This window comes from Grammomys surdaster, unplaced genomic scaffold (genome assembly GCF_004785775.1).
Source record: "Grammomys surdaster isolate TR1022 unplaced genomic scaffold, NIH_TR_1.0 186, whole genome shotgun sequence".
Lineage (NCBI taxonomy): Eukaryota > Metazoa > Chordata > Mammalia > Rodentia > Muridae > Grammomys > Grammomys surdaster.
The window spans coordinates 5313378-5334070 of NW_021604631.1; the positions used below are offsets into that span (position 1 = coordinate 5313378).

At 45.2% G+C, this 20693-nt stretch overlaps 1 protein-coding gene and 1 pseudogene across 1 annotated transcript in view; both read right to left on the bottom strand.

The window, feature by feature from the left end:
- Kiaa1549 (KIAA1549 ortholog) overlaps positions 1–20693 on the bottom strand; it is a 133821-nt gene that overhangs the window by 57102 nt on the left and 56026 nt on the right. The window contains exons 2-7 of the mRNA XM_028768439.1: positions 16184–18877; positions 13388–13476; positions 12219–12396; positions 5438–5565; positions 2738–2921; positions 960–1019 (exon numbers count right to left, since the gene is read on the bottom strand). Of these exons, the coding sequence (XP_028624272.1) occupies positions 960–1019; positions 2738–2921; positions 5438–5565; positions 12219–12396; positions 13388–13476; positions 16184–18877 (3333 nt within the window). The remainder of the gene's footprint in view (positions 1–959; positions 1020–2737; positions 2922–5437; positions 5566–12218; positions 12397–13387; positions 13477–16183; positions 18878–20693) is intronic.
- On the bottom strand, positions 9138–9435 carry LOC114622082 (annotated as a pseudogene).

Sequence of the window (20693 nt, forward strand, 5' to 3'; positions counted from 1 at the left end):
AAAATGGCCCTAGTCCATGGCAAACTGAAGACGAGCAGGCTCAGGAACTCAGCGCTGTAGGAGCTCTGAATACAGAGCATCTACCTAAGATCAGACAAGTATCTTGTCAGTCTGGGATACTTTGAGTTCTTATCTTGTCTTTGGACCGGGACTTACAATCTCCCTCGTACAGAGGCGATCTGCTTTCTTCTTGCTATCCTTATCAGACAAAAGTATCTGAACAGATAAGTCAGCTTATCCTTTGGTTGATGGGGATATCAGCACTTCCAGCCAAACTGGCTTCAGTTCTCTCTGAGGTCAACTCTGGGTAAGTCAGTTCAACACTCTGAGGTCTGGAAAATGAACACTATGCAATGGGCAAAGAGCTGACCCCACACAAGGCTTTAGAGCCCAGCGCAATTGACAAGCGTTGAGCCCCACGAATGGTGTCTAGCTCTACTTAAACCCACTCTTTCCTTATGACTGGTCACTGGCTGTTTGCACATTGAGACTTGGGACTGCGTCACTGTCTCTTAGAGTTCCAGGACCAGACAGAGAGCCTTGCACTGAAATGTTACGACCTCAGTCTATCTATGGCCGTATCAACTTGAATGTGCCCAAGTCTGTCTAAATAATTAAGCCGAATCCCCAAACTACTTTATCCATCTAGACAGCACTTTCAGAAGAAAAATACCCTTGCCTTTGAGCACCACCCTGTCTCAGGTCAGGTGACTGCGGGCTCGGGTAGACTCTACCCAGGAGTTGATGTATGAATTTTAAAAGAAGCTCTTTCTGTGCCATAACCCAGCAGGACACACTCCTATGGCCCAAATCGAATCCCATTTCTCGTTCATTCTCTGCCAAGAATTTAAAGTACATCTTGTCCTGATTTGGGAAAGAGAAGGGGCATGTCAACCCCCATATGCCCTCCTGGACTTCATGTTGTCTAGCTCTTCAAGTGTTACGTAAGTTGAACATACCTGTTCTGACCCAAGAGGACTTCAGTAACTGAGATAAGTTGAGCTGTGGGTACTGGAAGGCTATAGAAAGGAGAGTCAGAGAGGGAGAAAAATCTGTAAGAAACATGTTTTCACTGGTCAGGAGAGTAAGTAAGTGTCCTGGGAATGTGAGATAAATCATAACACATTATCCTTCCTCCATGATAGCGCTGTAGGAGACGGCAAAATACTGCAAGTGTGGGGGTGGGCGGGCATCAGTTTCTGAGCACCTTGTCCATAAAAGGAAGGATGAGGAAGGGGCTTCCCGAGCCTCATCACTGACCCACTGTATCACACAAGGTCACTGTAACATCTCCTGTGTGTATTGTTCTAGAGCAAAGCATTTGCAAGCTGTGTTCTGCAGAGCCAAGGGCTTTCTCAGCAATGCCGCAGTGTAAAGGGAAACATGTTTGGGCTTGCTGGGAGCTGTCTCTGTGTACTCTTGCTCAGACTATTATTTTAGCTGTATGTACATATATTAAACAAAATCAAAATTGTTGCTTATAAATAACTGCATTCTTATCTACACACACACGTATGTTTTATGGTATATTTTTAATCATGTGTGCATATGTGAGCTTTTATGTAGTTTTGTACACGTGTGAGCGTAAGTGCTCAGAGAGACCAGAAAGGGGTGTCAGAAGCAACTGCTGGGAACTAAACATGGGTCCTCTGCAAGAGCATTATGTATGTGCTCTAATCACTAAGCCATCTCTGTAGCCCATTACTTTCATGTTTTATAGTTTATTCTTCTTACTTTAATTAACAGTATATTGAAAAGCATTAGGAATCATGATTTAAGCAGGGCATGGTGGCTCGCACCTTTAATCCCAGCACTCAGGAGGCAGAAGCAGGCAGATCTCTGAGTTCTAGGCCAGCTTGCTCTGGAATGTATTGCTTTCTGAAGTAGGCATTCCCACTTCTTTCAAACTGCCTGGAAATCTGATTGCTTCAACCAGGAAGTAAGGTTCTGTTTTCATTTATTACTTTTTTATTTTTTTATCTTAATACACAATAAAATCTACTCTTTTGCTATCCAGTTTCATAGGTTTGGGAAAATACATCATTGCATAAGCACCATCAAGTACGGACCCAGGAGGTTCCATTCCCTAGCCCCCGCCTCTCCAAAATCACCTCTGCCCCCCTTTTGTAGTTAAATATCCTTGCCACCTTTCCCCCTGAGTCGAGCTGCTCCCCTAGAGTTTCAGGAGAACCAGCGTACTGTTTACATATAGAGTCCCTTTATTCTCAAAAGCAAACAGGAAAGGGAGGTGCAGGGGCAGAGAAGGACTCTGGAGCCTGCCCTGGCTGGACTTGAGAAGTCCTGACTTTATTCTGAAGTTCAGTCAAATACATCCCGGGGTGGGGAGGTGGGGGTGGGGAGGAGGTCCCAGTGAACCTACTGTGCTTGACACACGAATGCAGGTACATAGTACTAAACATTCATTTAAACCACGAAGAGTGCTATACGGAGAGTGCGCCCTACCATAACCCTAAAGAGGGCGGGGGGGGGGGGACAGTGTCAGTGTGTGGCCACTAGTGTGGTCAATGGGACATTGTGGAAGGGACTTTCCATGTGTGAGGGAGCTGGAACATGAGAAAAATCCTCTCCATGCAGACCCTGCTTACTATGAGCCGAAAAGCACCCTAGAACAACCAAGTCTCTTTTTAAAGTTAACATTATTTTAAAGTAGACATCTACCAACAAAAATGCTGGCAGCCCCTTCCCCAGGGCCCCTAAGGGGCCACTAAGTACTCACGCTCAGCTATCTGCAGCACCGGGTACCCCAGGTAGAAGCTGAACTCCACCACCGTCAGGTTCCTCAGTAGATCGCTCACCTCCGACCCATTCAGAAAACCTTGCGAGCCTTTAACAGCAAAGATAATATTCACTGGGCCCCTCCGGGGAGCCACCCTCGAAGAAGCAATGGTGACATTCACAATCTGAAAGAAGGAAGCCAGAAGAAGCTTCTAGAATAACACATAGAGCTGAAGGCCTGACTGTGACATCTATCACGAGTTCTCTGATCAGTGTTCTTCAAAGGGGATAAAGTGAAGGAATGGTTTATCTTGTTTTGGCTTTTAAAGATGCTGTCTCACTATACTGCCCAGACCTAGAACTTCTTACCTCAGAGTGCTGGGATTACAGACATGTGTTTCCAAGCCTGACTCAAAAGGAGGTAAAGTTTTAACAGGAAAGGGAACTGATTTTCTAACCTTGTTCCCTTTCTGTGAGACTTTAAACACTCAGTTTACTGGAAATGGTTTTTTTTTTGTTTTTTTGTTTTTTGTTTTTTGGTTTTTTTAACATTAAGTGACAAAGCTGAATTCGAGAATTTACAGTCCCTCCCCCCTCCACCCCTCCCCAGCCCCAAATCCCACAGAAATAGCAGTAAGCCGAACAAAGGGCAGTAAATCCACACAGCACGGAGAATGGAGGAAAACCAGAGGTCTGTCAAATTCTAGAAGATGGAGAAAGGACAGAACTGTGCTGAAATAAACCAGAACTGAGAAAATCAAGACCCTAAACACACACAAGCAGAGGCTAAAACAGCCTCACTCACAAGTGAGGGCCTGGAGAGGCCCCGGGGAGAGGTCAGAGGACCTGACACCAGAAGTAGGTTACAGAGCAGAAATCAGTATAGCTAATTAAGAGGTTTCATACCAAGAGTGAACTGAGCCTTCATCTTCTTGCCAGCTCCACACCCAGGCCAACTCAGGCACCAGCAGTGCCATCTCCTAGAACAGCCCAAAGAACTGTCATCTAAGGAAAACAAGCCCTTCCCAGAGGAGACCAAAGGCCTCTTGTGGGTTAAGACTGTCCACAAGGAGGGCAGGACCGGTTAAACTCCAGTGCACACCAGAGCATACAAGACACAGAAGAGGACTGAAAAAGAAAGGAGAGGAGTCCGTGCCATGAAAACACTCAGCAGGGATCTGTCCCCAGAGCAGGGCCTCCTGAGCTTGACACAGGGCAGGGCCAGTTTGCCTATGTCTCTAACCACAGGCTGTGCAGTGCTGTAGACAGAACCCTGCATTTTGGTGTATTCTGGTACATGCTACCGAGCTCCCAAGCTCACATGAATTCTCCCGTCAGGAGACGGGGCTGACACAGAAGCAACCTCCATAGCCAAAGGGGACAGCCAGGCCAGCAGCCATAACTAACTCAGTTCTCCATCCTCACCACCAACCAACCAAGGGCCTCAAGACACAGGAAAAAAAAAAACAGTACAAAAGCAAAGCACAAAGATTGGCATACAGAACAATACTTCAGAGAAAACAGACATATGTAAGAACAACATAGAAGAAATAGAAGAAAACCTTTTAAAATCCTACTTAATGTCCTGAGAGACCCTGAAGGCCACTCTCTCACATCTCAGGAAAAGGTTGTAATGAAAAGGGAACAAAGAGCAATGGGGAAATGACTACTCAGAAATCTCAGTAGAAATGGACACAGCTGAAGGCAAAATTAGTGATGCGGAGGACAGACTTTCCAAAATCTCTAACAGAGAACGAAAAGATCCATACCACATGGAGGAAAACTAAGAAGCACAAGAGGTGGATTCAGGAGTGCCAAAGTCTATAGTTAACAGACATTTCAGAAAGGGGACAAAGAACGGGGAGGGGGTCATAAAACACAGCGGTTTGAACAGAATACACATGAAGCCAGTCTGCTGATCAAAAGCATCCTCCTCTGTGTTTAGACGGAGACGCTGCAGCCCAAAGAGCCCCGCTGACACAGGTAGAGCATCTCTGGCATGAAGACTGAAGTGCACCAAAGTCCAAAACTTTCAGAGCATTATACGGATGCCCAGATGGTTTTAGGTTTTGGATCATTTCCTATTTTCAGGTTAGAGAAACCCAGTGAGTAAAGTCTATGCAACGTACTCCAAATGAATCCAAAAGCATTGTCACCTCAAACAACCCAGCACCAAGCCTTTCAGATCCACGCTACTCAACCTGTTGGAAAAGCATAATGTGTTCAGGCACTGTCTCACTGACTGTGCAGCTAATATCATTCCTATGGGGAACATTCTTGACTTGCCTGCATACGACCATCTCCTCAACTCACTCTAATTCCCCAATTTGCAGTCACTCTGAAGTCACGCTACAGACCCCATACCTTGCCAAAGGTCAGCCTTGGACCACATGAGCTGGCTTCTCTCCACTGGAGGACACATCTTTTTCTTTTCCTTTCCCCCAGGGACAGGATCTCACTATGTAGCCCTTACTGTCCTGAAACTCACTCTGTAGACCAGGCTGGCCTTGAACTCACAGAGGCCCACCTGCCTCTGCCTCCCAAGTGTTGGGATGTAAGGTGTGTGACAATACGCCCAGCATGGAGAATGCATCTTGAATGAACCAAGGTGGAGGACAGCACTCTCTGCCCTCTGCAGTGTGTGTGTGTGTGTGCAAACGTGTATGCACGAGTGGGGGTTATGGGGGGGGGGTGTTCTCACCTGTACTGTGAGGTTATATGTCCCCTGGTGTTTCCTCACTTCAAAGAGAGCTGTCACCAGGCCTTTCTCAATGCTCTGAGTGAAGTTGCAGAAGCCAGTATCCACACTCGGAGGCACAAACTGAAGCACTATAAAGAAAGACAGCAATGGGAGTCCCATGAGCGAGCTTCTGCTTAGACTAGGAATGAAGGGAGGGACAGTACTGAAACAAACCAACTCATCCGCTGGCTGAGATCAAGCACCATGGGGTCTCATTTCTTCTGTTTCTTAATATGTGCTTGTTTTTATTTTATGTGTATGGGTGTTTTGCTTGCATGTATGTCTGTACTTCATGGGTGCAATGATGCCAGAAGAGGCATCGGATCCTCTGGAACTGAATTTACGGATGGTTGTGAGCTACCATGTCGGTGCTGGGAACTGAATCCCAGTGTTCTTAACAGCTGAGCCATCTCTCTTCGCCCAGTTGTTTTGTTTGTTTGTTTGTTTGTTTGTTTGTTTTAAAGACAGCCCTGTAAGACATACTTTTTGTTCCTAGTTAACACAGTAGTGGTGATAGACGGCAGGGGTCTGTTTTCTTTCTTCTGTATATTTATGATTATAGTGTAACATTTTAACACATGCACACAATGATGTATCTGTTGCTCAGAAACTTATTACTTGTGTTCGGAATATTCAAAACCAGCCCTACTGGCCATTTTGAAATATACAGCTGGGGGCTGGAGAGATGGCTCAGAGGTTAAGCCCTGATTGATTGTTCTTCTGGAGAACCCAGGTTCAGTTCCCAGAATCTACGTGGGAGCTCACAACTAGCCCCAGGGGATCCAACGTTCTCTTCCAGTCTCTGGGGGCACTGCACACACACGGTGCACAGACAGATGCAGGCAGAACACTGACAATTAAGACAATTAATTTATTAAAAATAAAGGTTTTTAAAAAATAAATATACAGCCAATGGCTGTCAACCACATTTCTCCTACTGTGTCACAAGACACAGAATAATTCCTCCTAGGCAGTTGCATGCTGGGAGATTTAGCCCTTCCCCCCTCTACCTTTCCTCCCCAAATTCTGTCTGGAAATCACTCTTCTACCCCCCACTTTCCGATCCAGTTCCACAAGTTAAGTGAGAACATGTGGCATTCGGCTTTCTGTTTCTGATAGTTCAGTTAGTATAATGTCCTGCAGTTCCATGCGTGCAAACAGAGGGGTTTTGTTCTTTGTGGTTGATGTTCATTTATGTGCGTGTGCTACAATTCTTCATCTATCCATCCGTCAATAAACACATAGGGAGACTGCCTATTTTGCTACTGTGAATACAGCTATAAAAATACACAAGTGATATCTCTTCAACATACTAACTTTGTCGTTGTATTTATATACAGCAATGAGACTCCTGGATTATATAGTAAACTTTTAGCTTTCTATAATATCTGTGTAATCAACATGATAGGATCAGTGGATGAAAGTGAGATTCGTCTGAACCCTGTCTTCAAAAACAAACACAAACAAACAAAAAGCAGAGGCTGGAGAGAGAGCCTAGTGGTTGACAAAAAGCCTTACTGCTCTTGCAGAGGGCCTGGGTTTGGTTCCTAAAACACAGGTCAGGTGGCTCACAACATCCTGTGACTCCAGATCCAGAGCATCTGATGCTTTCTGGCCTCTGTGGTGCATATAAATTCACTGCAAACACATGCATGAACACACAGATAAATACATACTTGTTAAAAACAGAAACAAGTCAGGGCCACCAAGATGGCTCAATGAGTAAGACCATTTGCCATTAACCCTGATGATCTGAGTGTGACCCTGGGAAACTGTGATAGTTTGTATATGCTTAGCCCAGGGAGTAGCCCTGGGTGTGGCTCTGTTAGAGTAGGTGTGGCTTTGTTGGAGTAGGTGTGTCACTGTGGGCGTGGAGTTATGACCCTCACCCTAGGTGCCTGGAAGCCAGTATCTGCTAGCAGCCTTCAGATGAAGATGTAGAACTCTCAGCTCCTCCTGCACCATGTCTGCCTGGATGCTGCCATGTTCCCACCTTGATGACAATGGGCTGACCCTCTGAACCTGTAAGCCAGCTCCGACAAAATGTTGTCCTTATAAGAGTTGCCTTGGTCATGGTGTCTGTTCACAGCAGTAAAACCCTAAGACAGAAACTACATGGTGGAAGAAGAGAACCTAATGCCACAAGTTGTCCTCTAGTCTTCACAGGCACGCTGTGGCACCCACATGCACATGTGTGTGCACGTGTACGTTAGTGAAGGACCTTTTATTGGACTACAAGGGGGAGATGGAAGGATAATGTTTATTTGCATTACATAAGATCTGTCTCTGTGCTTCCTTGCACCTTCTGATAGGTTAGATAGCCTATGGTCTATAGCAAGGGGTAGAATTGAAGGTGGGACATCCAGCAGAGAGAGAGAGAGGAACTCTGGGATAGACTGAGGCACAGGAGGATTCACCACTCAGACACGGAGGAAGCTGGATGTATGAAACTGAGAGGTAACCAGCCACAGAAACTTAGATTAGTACAGATGGGATGATAAGCCACAAGCTAATGGGAACAAGCCTAGCTCAAGGCCTAGGCTCTTATTCATAAATAATAAGCCTCCAAGTCGTTATTCAGGAGCTGGGACATGGGTAGAAAGGCTGATGGTTATATGCACAATTACCAAAAAAATAAAATACATATGCACGCACACACACACACATAATCTAAAAGAAAACACAGCATGTGTGAAATCACCTTTCCCTGCATCCTCGTCAGAATTGGCTAGTGCCATCTTTTATCTCATTATAGTTTTGATGAACATTTCTCTGATTAGTGGTGCTGGGCATTTTTTCATCTCTTTACTGGCCATTTGTATATCCTGCTTCAAGAAACGTTTATGGTGGTCATTTTCCCATGGTGTGTGTGACGAGTACAGGGGAGGGGTGTGCACATGTGGACACATGCATATGGATGCCAGAAGTCAACATCAGGAGTCTTCTTCAATTGTTTCACACCTGAATTTTGAGACATGGTATCTCACTGACTCTGAACCATGGTGACTCAGGACATTGACTGGTTAGCGACCCCCAGGGGTCCTCTTGTATCAGTGTTCCCACTGCTGGGGTTACAGAGCTCCCACTCAACTTCTCGCAGACGTGCAACTCAGGTCTTCAGCTTACACATCGAGCCCTTTACAAGGCCATCTCCTCAACCTGCCTGCTTTTAAAATCAGGTAACTTAAAGTGTTTGTTGCTCGGTTGTCTAAGTTCCCTGCATATTCTGGAAATGAATGCCTTGTATATATTCTTTCATTCTGTAGGGTGTCTCCTCACTCTGTTCATGGTTACTGATGCTGTACAAAACAACTTAAAGTGATCCATTGCTCAATTTCTGCTTTGTGTACATATACTTTTGTGGTTGTATCCCCCCCAAAAAAAACTTTGCCCAGACCAATATCCTAAAAGCACTTCTTCAGTGTTTCCTACATGCTTTACAGGTTAAGATCTTACATTTTGGTCTCTGCTTTGAGAACTGTTGAGTATGCTGAGAGAGGTCTTGTTTTTCCCTCCTCTACAAAGACATCCAGTTTTCCCTATGTGGTTTACTGAAGAGACTTTGCTTGCTTGCTTGCTTGCTTGCTTCCTTTCTTTCTTTGTTTTTTTTTTCTTTTTTTTTTTTAAACCAGAACATTTATTTTATGACTGATTGAGATCCTCACGATGAACTGGAGGCTGCAACAACCGCCCTCTTGGGTTTAGGCATTGTTCCTTCACGGAAACCATGTCTGAATCTGGGGTAGACAATCTTTAGGTGCCTCATCCAACCAATCCCAGTAGTGTTTTGTCTCTTAGCCTTGGCACTCCAGTTATACTTTCTCTTGCACTTGGCAGGGTAGCCACATTTGCCACAAGTCGACATCTGAAGGTGGCAGGCCTTGGAGCCACAGTGGCGGGCGGCACAGCCTGTGCATCTTATTGTGACACTTTCCAAAGGATGACGTTCCTTTTGTCATTTTGCTTCTGAGACTGTTTTCATCAATATATTTTCTTGTTACTTCTGTCACAAATCAGTGAGTCTGTTTCTGAACTTTCTGTTACACTCTGGTCTCAATATCTGCTCTTCTGCGACACCATGACCGTTTGGTTACTATCACTTTGTAGAATATTCTAAGATCGGGTATTATAATGTCTCTAGAATTCTTTTTTAATCAGCCTATTATATTTGTTCTCTTTGGGGTTTTTGCTTTGCTTTGGATTCCATACAAGTTTCAAAAGCACTCCCCACAACTTTATGCCTATGGAAAAAATGCCACTAGTATTTTCACAGGAATTGCAATGAACCTACAGATCACTCGGGAGTATGAACATTTTTTAATTTAAAATTTTTTTCTTCTTTCTTTTCCAAAAAAAAAAAATCCATCAATTTCTTTTTTTCTTTAGGGTCTATCACTAAACATTACTGTGTTCTCTTCAAGGTACCACAGTATCTTGTTTCTTCATCCACCTTGTGTGTCCCTATATTAATATTTGTATGCCTACTGGATTCATTCCCTATTTTTTCCTAATATGCTTTATATTTAATTGTGAGAGTGCACACGAGGGATACAGGTGCCTGTGGAAGCCAGAAGAGGGTACTGGATTCCTCGGAGCTGCCGTACAGCAAATGTGAGCCACACAATGTAGGTGCTGGGAGTCAAATTCACGTTCTAAGAGCAGCGTGCACTCCTGACTGCTGAGCCATCTCTCCAGTACCACTTCTATCAATTTCATAGGATGGCTTTCCCCTGCCGTGTGCCCTGAGGCACCAGTCGGAAACATTACACTGCTGTTCCAGGTACAGTGTCTGCAAAACGTCACCTATAATCAGCACAGGCTCGGTCTCCAAGTGTCTTAATGGCCTAGGCTGCAAAGACTACAGACTACACCAACTGTGGGGTACATGCCAGCTTACACAGGATGTTTGGGGGCAAGGCTACCCCAATGAGTCATGAAGGGCGAACCACAACACTCCTGGTAATATGGCAGGGTGACAGTCAAGGTCTGAGGGGGACAGGAAGCTCTGCTGGGAAGAGGGTGGCAAAGCTCAATTATTTTGAGGGCATCTCTGGGGGAGAAGCTAGCAGACCTGTATGCCTGCTCAACAGGCCAAGTTCTTGAGACAGGGCTACTCAACTACTTCCTCAGGTTACAGTTTGATGTTGACTGATTGCTTTCTGAGCCACGGATGAGTCGCATTATTTCAAAGTTCTGTGTGGTAGAATGTAAGAAACCAAACACAGGAACACATGCAACCTGAAGGTGATTGGCATGCCTGCGGGCTCACTGAATTAGAAGGCAGAGCCAGAAAAATCACTTGGGACCGGGAGTTTAAATCCAGTTAAAAGTCTACACATCAGAAGATGTAACTCATAAACATTTCAGACGTATAATATTCTCTACAGAAGCGTTATTAAGTACACGTACATAAAATGACATGACATCTGGCATCACATTAAAACATTCTTGCGTCTTCAAAAAAGTTTTACCAATTTTGCTGAAAACTGGTAAAAAAAAATCTTGATTAACTTTTAAGCTTATTAATAAACATGTGAATGTAATGTTATGCACTTTTGTTCACAATTAAAAATGTCTACAGTAAAAGGTTAAGTAAGATATTAAGCAATTATGGTTGACTTTAGGGAGTGAGGATATGGACAGATGTGCATCTGTGTTTAATAGTCCTTTCCTCATAGATGTACAGGCTGAAACACAGGAGTGAAGTGATATGGTCCTTAAGATTTATCATAAAATAAAGAGAAGTGGTTGGGAGAGAAGGTAGGAAAAAATCTAAGAATTAAAAATTATTAGGATAAGGAGACAGTTTGATCAATACATCAACGTGGCTTACAGGTAGGAGGACCTGGGATCCACCCCCAGAACCCACATTTAAAAAGCAGGAGTGCTGGTTCATCATTACAGCGCTGGGGTGGCTGAGGCAGGCAGACAGCCTCGCTGCTGAGTTCCAGGCCGGTGAGATATCCTGTCTCAAAAAACGAAGGGGACAGCACCTGAGGAATAATCCCTAAGGCCGCACTCTGGCCTCCACCCAAATGTGCACATATTGTACACGTGTTCCCACACACACAAAAGGAACTGAAAAACTGTTGCGACCATATGATGGCACATGGGGGCTCATTAAACTACATTGTGTGCCTGTGTGTATGCTTGACTTTTTTCCATAATCATAAAAATGTTGTTATTGTCGTTAGTGACAGGCTGGGCTGCAGAAAGTGGCCCATGGACAAAGAAGTCATAGCTATTCAGAAGGCCAAGTCAGATGGTTTGCTGAAAACCAGAAGCTCAGGCCCAGACCAGGTCCACAGCAAGACTGTCTCAACAAATAAATGAATAATTAAGAACAATACTCACTTTAATTTTTTTAAGATTGTATTTATTTTTATGGGTATGGATGGGTGTTTTGTCTGCATGTCTATGCACTACATGTGGACTCAGTCCTCAGTTCTTATATTTACTGTATGTGTGTCTACAAGCATGTGCGCACAAGCACGTAGAAACAAAAGGACAACCTAAAGGTTCTCTCCTTTCTATCATGTGGGTTCCCGGATCAAACCCAGGTCTCAGGCCTGGCAGCAAGCACCTTCACCTGCTGAGCCATCTCAATGACACATCATCTCCAATTTAAAAATAAATAAATTATATATATAATAAATATAAATATTATAAATAATAAATATTATTATAAATATACAATAAAGTTCTACATACAAATACAAACCTCTATACTCATTTGTCTCACCTGTTTGAACTTGAAACCTAGGATCTGGCACGAGGAAAGACGGTCTCACAGACAAGATTAAAGGAGTTTGGTCACGCACAAGTTTGCTGTTGATGAGAACGTTAATGACTGATATCGCCGTGTAAACAAAAGGACCAGATGTTACCAGAAATGTGAAGTCTGTGAACAGTTCATAGACCTAGAGAAATAAAAAATTTTAAAAAGACAATTCAACCTTAGAGATAACCATGTTGGACAGGAAAAAAAAAACAACCCAGCAGCTTAAATGGAAGGGTAAATGCTTCAAAGATTATCAAGATTATATTTGATGTATTCCTTTTACATGATCCCAGCTTTTACAGAAACAGCACAGGAGCAGCCAGAAAGGACAGCCAGTAATATGGGTTGAATGGTGAATTATGGAAAACTCAAGATTTCTGTCATGTTCAAGCCACACATAAACTATAGGAGCCTTTGTCTCACTAAGACTGACTGTTTAAAATAACATGATGACAGCCACTTAAACAATTTCAAAGTATATGGCAGCCACATTAAAGGTAGAGGAACAGGGGGAGCTAATTTTAAATACATTTCGCTTAACACAGAAAACAGCATTCCAATGTATAATCAGTATAAAAAATTATTAGTGAGATATTCCTTGATCTGGTGCGGTTTTGAGATCTGGCGTGCAGTTTACACGCACTGCACGTCTTACTAACTCATGCCACACTCATTTAACATGCTCCAAAGCCAGTATGGCTCAGGCTCTGGTTAGACATGGAGCAGGATTAGTTAGAGCACAGCTTTCTGAGCTCATCTGGGAAGGGGATACTATCAGTGGGCATAACATAAACAGAGTAGGGGAATCCATCTCAGCTGTATTGAACGTACAGAAAGACAGGAGTAGCCTCTCCCTGAAATCTAGTATAACCCCCAGTCACTTATTTAAATTAAGTCAAGGATAGCAACATTGTTAAGGTTGCCGGAAACTATACTGTCTCTGGTCTGACAGACTATTCCAATTCTACAAACGCATCCCCCACCACACAGGGTAGAATGACACGTGAACAGAGATGCCAAGGAAAATTAGTGTACCGGGAGGGGAGTGAGAGAGTAAACCCCAAGTGCAGGGTTTCACCACGCCCCGTGAAAGCATGCCCGATGTCAGGCTCCCAGGCTCGGGGTCTCACCTTTAGCTCCACTGCGCGGTTGAAGTGAATTCTCAGCACTTCTTTAATTGATGTAATGATGTACTCCTGCACGGCTCGTCTGGCCAGCACTACAAATGAAAGCCAACCACCAGACGCATTTTAGTGCCATTACGAAGCATGAAGGTGCCACTTCAGGAAGCCATGGCTGAGATGAAGCATGCTAGAAGCTTGTTTTCAAAAATAAGGCCCATACTAAGGACAGAGCAGAAAGATCTAAGTGCTGTGAAGTATTACAGAAAACGAAAAACTGGGCTTAGCATCGACCCATCGCACTGAGAAGGTTGGAAAGACGGGGAGCAGCTGTGGCCCACCCGGGGGCAGGAGCTTCCAGTTCCCACTTCCTTTTTAACAAATAAAGGAATGTCTCCGGCTATGCACCCAAAGCAAAGGAGGAGGCTTTAAAAGCTCTCAGAAGTAATGTTTGTAAAGTCCTTGAGATGCTATTCAATGAACTGGTGGTATCTTCCTCCATAGGAGGGCAGCTGCACTGAGTGTTCAAAGCAGCTGGCGGGAGTGCTAACCACTACAGATGAGCGGAAAAACCCTTCATCATGTCCAAGTAATAACATTTTATACAGGGTAGAAAATATTTCTCCTTCCAAAGTCTAGTTCTTTCTATTCAATTTTCATTTAAAAGCCGAATTTAAAAACCTGTACTGGGGCTAAAGAGCTGACTCTGTGGTGACAACCCAGGCTGAATTCCCAGCACCCACAGCAGGCAGCTCACAACCTCCAAATACAAAGGACCTAACACCCTCTCCTGACCTCCACAGACACCTGTGCTCACACACTTACGTACATGCACATATGTGCACGCACCCGTACTTAAAAATATCTTTAAAAATAAATTAAAAAAAATAAGCCTGTGCCAGTGAGTATGTATGTTCCCCAGTAATTAGCATGTCTCTCCTTCTATTTAAATATACAGTGCTTTTCCTTTCCCTTCCAGTCCATATGTAGAATTATAATATATCACATATATATATGTATGTATCAGTGTGTGTGTGTCTGTAGATTACACACATGTGCAGGTGATTGTGGAAAACAAAAGAAGTCAGTCAGGCCTCCTGGAGGTAGAGTCACAGGCAGCTGTGGGCCACCCAACATGGGTGCTGGGACTTGAACTCTGGTCTTCTGCAAGAGTGGCATACTCTTTTAACTACTGAACCATCTCTCTTGTCCCACTATTCAGTTTTTCATTATCCTGTTTTAATTATTAAAACTTAAGACAGAATCATTCCTCACTCTCCGCTCATTATAAAAACAAGGGCTTAAGCTGTCTGATTGTTTCTCCAGTGAGTGAGTGACACCTGGTGAAGAGGTGGGAGTGTCACCTCTTTAGTTCATGGAGTCATTACAAACTCATGGTCCAGTCTGCCTGATCCCTCCAACAGCCAGTGCGGCATGGCTTGCCAGCCTCTGACTGGACAGACTATGCCATGACTGATAAACAGAAAAACAAAATGACTGGGAAGGTCTTGAGGGAAGGAGGAGGGAAATCAAGAGGAGATAAACGTGGGGAAGGTGAGGTGTAACAGAACACCAAACTCTGAAGACCTCAATGGAGGCAGGAGGGGCAGACTACCAGTGGCCTTGTGCCCCTAAAGGAATCACTCAAGATAGCTGAATGCTACTCAATGGCCCCCGATGACCACCACCATAACTACCAACTTCTGTGGTTAATCGGAGGAAGACGGGAGATGGCGACCCTGTGATAGGAGGACGTGAGTCGGGGAATAGGAACCAAGCCAGAAACATGTATCATACAAACTGGTTTGTATCAACAGTTTCTCCAAAGCCAAGAGAAGAGAGGTATGCAGACCTTCAAACAATGCCTGTCTCCCCTCAGTGGAAATCAGAGTCCAAGCGTCCCCCTAAAGTCATCACAGACCAACACCCCTGCTCTGCTACATTATGATGGAGAGCCATTTAATCAATCAAGCAAGCAAGCAATCATCAATCAATCAAGCAATCAATCCTTCTATGTTGGTCCAGATTCTCTTCCTGGAAGACAGATGCCAAGAAGAGAGAAGATAATACACATGTGGCTGCAGACGATCTGATGCCTGCCCAGAACGGTGTGGAAACATGGCTCCTCCGGTTATCAACTGCTTGGGTGCAGGCGCACAACCACTCTGTGATGCCAAGAGCAGTTAAAGGCACTCAAATAAAGGACGCCAAGTGCCGTTAAAAGTACAACACACGTACAACCAAAAATTATACTACGCGATACCTGATAGCCAGAGACTTCTGAAATAGCTTCTAATTATCTACAGAAGAAAATTATAAAATGGGCCACATCATTAACTATATCATAAATACCGTGATTTCTAACTTATAAGCTTACAATCGCTTTTTCAAGTGTCTTTAGAACCAACAGGTTTGAAGCTGCTTTGTGATTATTTTGTTAAGAAAGAAAAGTATTCAGCCTACAGGAAACAGATAAACGAATAAATCAAGCCTCTTCTACCTTATGGTAGTTACTAACTGATATCTTGTGTGGTCACTTCCTAGGTGCTGCGTATCTTACACATTTAAATCTCTATAGTAACCTGATGGGCTAGTATCACTATGGCCCCCTTTAACACTTGTGAAAGCAGATTGAGAGGCTGGGTAACTGGATAGCTAGCGTGAGGCCAGCAGAGGAACTACCTCCCATAGGTTATGTGAGACCAACACCTACTCTCATAACCACAATGGTGTCTTGTCATTCTGCACACAAACACCTCAGAGAAGTCCTCTACCTCAGAGAGGTGACTGGAAGCAGGGCCTTACCAGTTGTGATCAAATAGACATCGGGAACTGTAATATCACACACATATGGCGGCTTGGCTGTGGCCAGTGCTGGTGTACCAACTGTGGCTTCAAGCGTGGAGGTGGTGACAGGACCGAGGGAGGGTTGGGAAGGGGGTGCACTGTTCCCCTGAGGGTTCTGACTCATAGGCTCGCTGTTCAGAGCAGAGTCCACAGTATCACCAGGGGCTGTGCTGGTGTTGGGCACGATTGGTTCTGGGGATGTACTTGGTTCTGGGGAAGTACTGGGTGGTAAATCTGTGGGTGTCAATGATGAGCCCATGACTGGCTTTGTGGGCGGAGGTGAAGGGCTTACTTCAGAAACAAGTGGTGAGGAAGCTGACAGGTACGGGTCAGAGATCGATTCTGTGCTGGTTGGAATGACACTGGAGGATGTAGCTAAGACTGGTGTGTGATGGTCTGTCACATGCACACTGCCATCGGCCGGTGTCAGAGTCAAGAATGGAGATGACTCAGTTAAAATGGGTGTCAAATGGAAAACAGTTGGCAGTGATGTCCCATGAGTCCCAGCTGTGGAGATGCCCAGGGTGGGCTCCAAGCTGGAGGGCACCTGTGTGCTGACTGTGGGTTCATGAGGAATGTGTGAAAATTCAAAGGCAGAGGTAGTTTCAGAGAAAGATGAGGTAAGATGAACATTGGATTCTCTCAGTGAAACTCTCGATGCTTCGGCGGACTTGAGAGATTCAGCGGGGGAGCTTGAAGGTGGGGGCATCTCGGGATGACTAGGAAGGACAGCGATTGTGTTCAGGAGAAGGTCTGCACTTGACCATGGCTGAGACGGCTCTAGATTGGTGGGATTAAGAACAGAGAACTGAGGTGATTGCAAATTCATAGAGTTGGACAATGATAATGTCTCAGCCACGGTGGAAAAAGTTTGAGAAAAGAAGGTTGGTGGGTCGCTTGACAACAAAGATGGAAAAGCAAGAGCGCCTGACCGTGAAAGAGCCGGAGTGCTCAAGTCCAGGGCCGGAGTTGAGTAAAAGCTGGATGTGAAATCCAAAAGACTTCCAGACTCGAGTTCCAGAGAGCTGGTAGGTGCTGGGTCAGAGAAAACGTTAGACTGTGCTGAGGGGACCAGACTGTAAGAGGTAAGAAGGCTTGGGTTTCCAGCTGGAAGGGATGGAGTGTTCTGATTTGCAGTCAAGGAGAAAGATGAGTCAAAATAGGTGCTGGGGATGACAGAGGATAACAGATGGGTCACACTGGATGACATCACTAGATCATTGGTGACAGAGAAGCCAAAAATCGAATCAAGTGAGTTGGGTGTGGAGAGGCGGCCGTGGGAAGGGTACACCTGTGTCGTGGCAATGCCACTCACATCCACCTCAGGTGACACATCCGTGCTGGCTTTCCACAGCCCCACAGATCTGGAAGAAAAGGAAACCACAGGTCTGGAAGGGAAAAGCGTATTAAATTCTTGAGGATCTTCAAGCTCAGAGAGGTCCGTGCCCACGCTGCTCAATGGAGAAAGATGGGTTGCCTCTACTGAGGCAGTAGACAAAGTCTCCAGCCTGTCCCCTGATCCCATCTCCTTCTCTGTGAGGCTCCTGACCAGTTCTTGCTGAGATGATGAGGCAATACAAGACACACACCTCGTGTGTGGTCTCAGGGAAGCCTCGGGGCTCAGGACATGAGGATGGTCAGTAAAACGGGGGACCGTGGAGCTGTACCATGATTCCCTGGCCGCACTCGAGAGGGAGGAGTTATCTGGATCACCACGTAACTGGGTAGCAAAGGACACAGATGAAAGCAGGCTTGAAAATAAAGCAGAAGTCAGACTACTAAAAGCAGGGTCTGTGGGTGACGTGGTTACGCTGGGGTGTGCTCTGAGAGCGATGGCTTCCTCTAGATGTTCACTCCAAGCAGTGGTCTCATTAGGGTATCTGTCTGTGCTTGTGGCCAGGACACCCACTAGAGGCTGTGAGACCTCCCACAGGAGAACAGATGGCTGATGAGTCATGCCATCAACTGATGGCTGAGACACTGAAATCCAGGAGCTGGAAAAGAGGTTTTCTGTGTCCTCTGTTACAGAAGCGATCGTCTCTGGCAAAGCCTTGCTTGATAACTGGCTGTGAATTTCCGTAGGATGAAGCACCGAATTCCTAGTAGGAGTTGGAATGATGCCCGTAGACGTGAGAAAAGCTGACCAAGAAGTGCCGAAATATGTGGACGGCTCCACATATACAGTTGCCTGTTGCGCTGTGTTCTGACATCCGGACTGCATTTCATCCTGCAAAGAAATGGTGGGTAGTGATGGGGTCGTGCCAGGCTCCAGCATTTCCTGGGATGGCTCCGGTGGGCTCGGTGTGTTATACTGCACTGGGGAGACCACCCGTGAAGAGGTCCATTGAGCGTCTGGCAAAAAGTTATCCATCTCCTCCTCATCAAGGGCCACCTCATTACTCGTCACAGACCCGTAATTTGCCTCAAAGACGCTGTGTTCCGCTGTACTTTGAGTCTGTTGTCTCTGGCTTAAAAGGGCTGTATCAAAAGCAGTAGCAGATGGAGAGGAGAGGACAAGGACAGAGATGCTTGGCTGGGACCCGGGAACAGTCTCTGATAAGGCCACTTGTGCAGCACTGTGCATAATGCTTGTCTCTGGCAGGAACTCTGAGGGGTGTAAAGGATGGCTGTGGTGTTCCAGGGAGAGTTCATCTAGTAAGGAAAGCAAAGTTGAATTAGCTACCATGCACAAAATCAGAGAGCTAACACTTCACTTCAGATGTAAAAATTCACTCATTCAAAAAATACCCATTCACTAAGGCTGGAGAGAGAGCTCTTGGCTCTCTGGCTGCTCTTGCAGAGGGCCTGAGTTCAGTTCCCAGCACCCATGTGGCAACTCAAAACCTTCTGTAACTGCAGTTCCAGGTGGTCTAGCACTCTCTTTTGGACTCTGCAGATACCAGATACATAGAATAATGCAAAAAAATGCACATAAAATAAATGTATTTTTAAAAACCTCACTCACTACAGTCACTATTTGCAGAAATTCTAGTTTGAAACTAGACAATGCCAAATGTCTAGTACACATTCGCAATAATGCTGTTGCATAATCTGTGCGTTTTTACAAAACACACTTCTTCTCCAGTTACAACTGTACAAAGAAGCTACAGCGACAGATGAGCTGAAGGAAGGACCGCCCAGGGTCTGCGCAGGACCGCCATGGTGGAAATGGCAGTTGGGAGTCAAAACGAAATTCTGTAAATCTATTTTGAGAACACACAGGCAGGCAGTGGTGGGGCACACCTTAAATCCCAGCACTTGGGAGGCAGAGGCAGGCAGATTTCTGAGGTCGAGGCCAGCCTGGTCTACAGAGTGAATTCCAGGACAGCCAGAGATACACAGAGAAACCCTGTCTTGAAAAACAAAACAAAAAAAGAGAACACACAATAACTTGCAAATAATATTTAGACTCATGGATAGCATGCTTCTAGCTCCTGAAAGTCACAAACTCACACCAGTTATAAACTGTGTAGATTACCACTCCCTTCTCTGTGGCATGGCTTTAAAAAAAAGATAAATGCATAGGACCGTGGTTCAGTAGCGGAACACAGTTGGAAGGCAGGAGGCCCTTGGTTTGCTCTCCAACACTGAAGAGGATTCAGATGCCCCGGAACTGGAGTTACAGTGACTACAAATTGCCAGATGTGAGACCTGGGAACTGAACCCGGGTCCTCTGCAAGAGCAGCAAGTGCTTTTTTGTTTGTTTGTTTGTTTTGGTTTTTTTGTTTGTTTGTTTGTTTTTCGAGACAGGGTTTCTCTGTGTAGCCCTGGCTGCCTTGGAACTCACTATGTAGACCAGGCTGTCCTCAAACTCAGAAATCTGCCTGCCTCTGCCTCTCAAGTGCTGGGATTAAAGGCGTGGGCCACCACTGCTCAGCCTTAATTTTTTTTTTTTTAAGCATGACAAAACTGTTTCACAGCAACATCATTAAACATTTGCTATCTTCTGTATAGCCTAACTGTAGTGTTTCCTGTCTAAATGCTTTATATCTTTTATCCCGTTCTTTTTTTATTCTATTGATATTTTATTTATTTACCTTTCAAATGTTATCCCCCTCCCATTCCCCCCTAAACTCTCCATCCCATACTCCCTCCTCCTGCTTCTATGAGGGTGTTCGGGGGGGGGGGGGGGGGTGGCCGCCTCCCTGGCCTTGAAATCCCCTACACTGGGGCATCAAGCCTTCACAGGACCAAGGGCCTCTCCTCCCATTGATGCCCAACAAGGCCATCCTCTGCTACATATGTGGCTGGAGTCATGGGTCCCTCCACGTGTTCTCCTGGGTTGGTGGTTTAGTCCCTGGGAGCTCTGGGTGGTCTGGTTGGTTGTTGTTATTGTTCTTCCTATAAGGTTGCAAACTTCTTCAGCTCCTTCAGTCCTTTCTCTAACTCCTCCATTTGAGGACCCCATTGGGGACCCCATGCTCAGTCCAATGGTTGGCTTTGAGAATCCCCTCTGTATTTGTCAGGC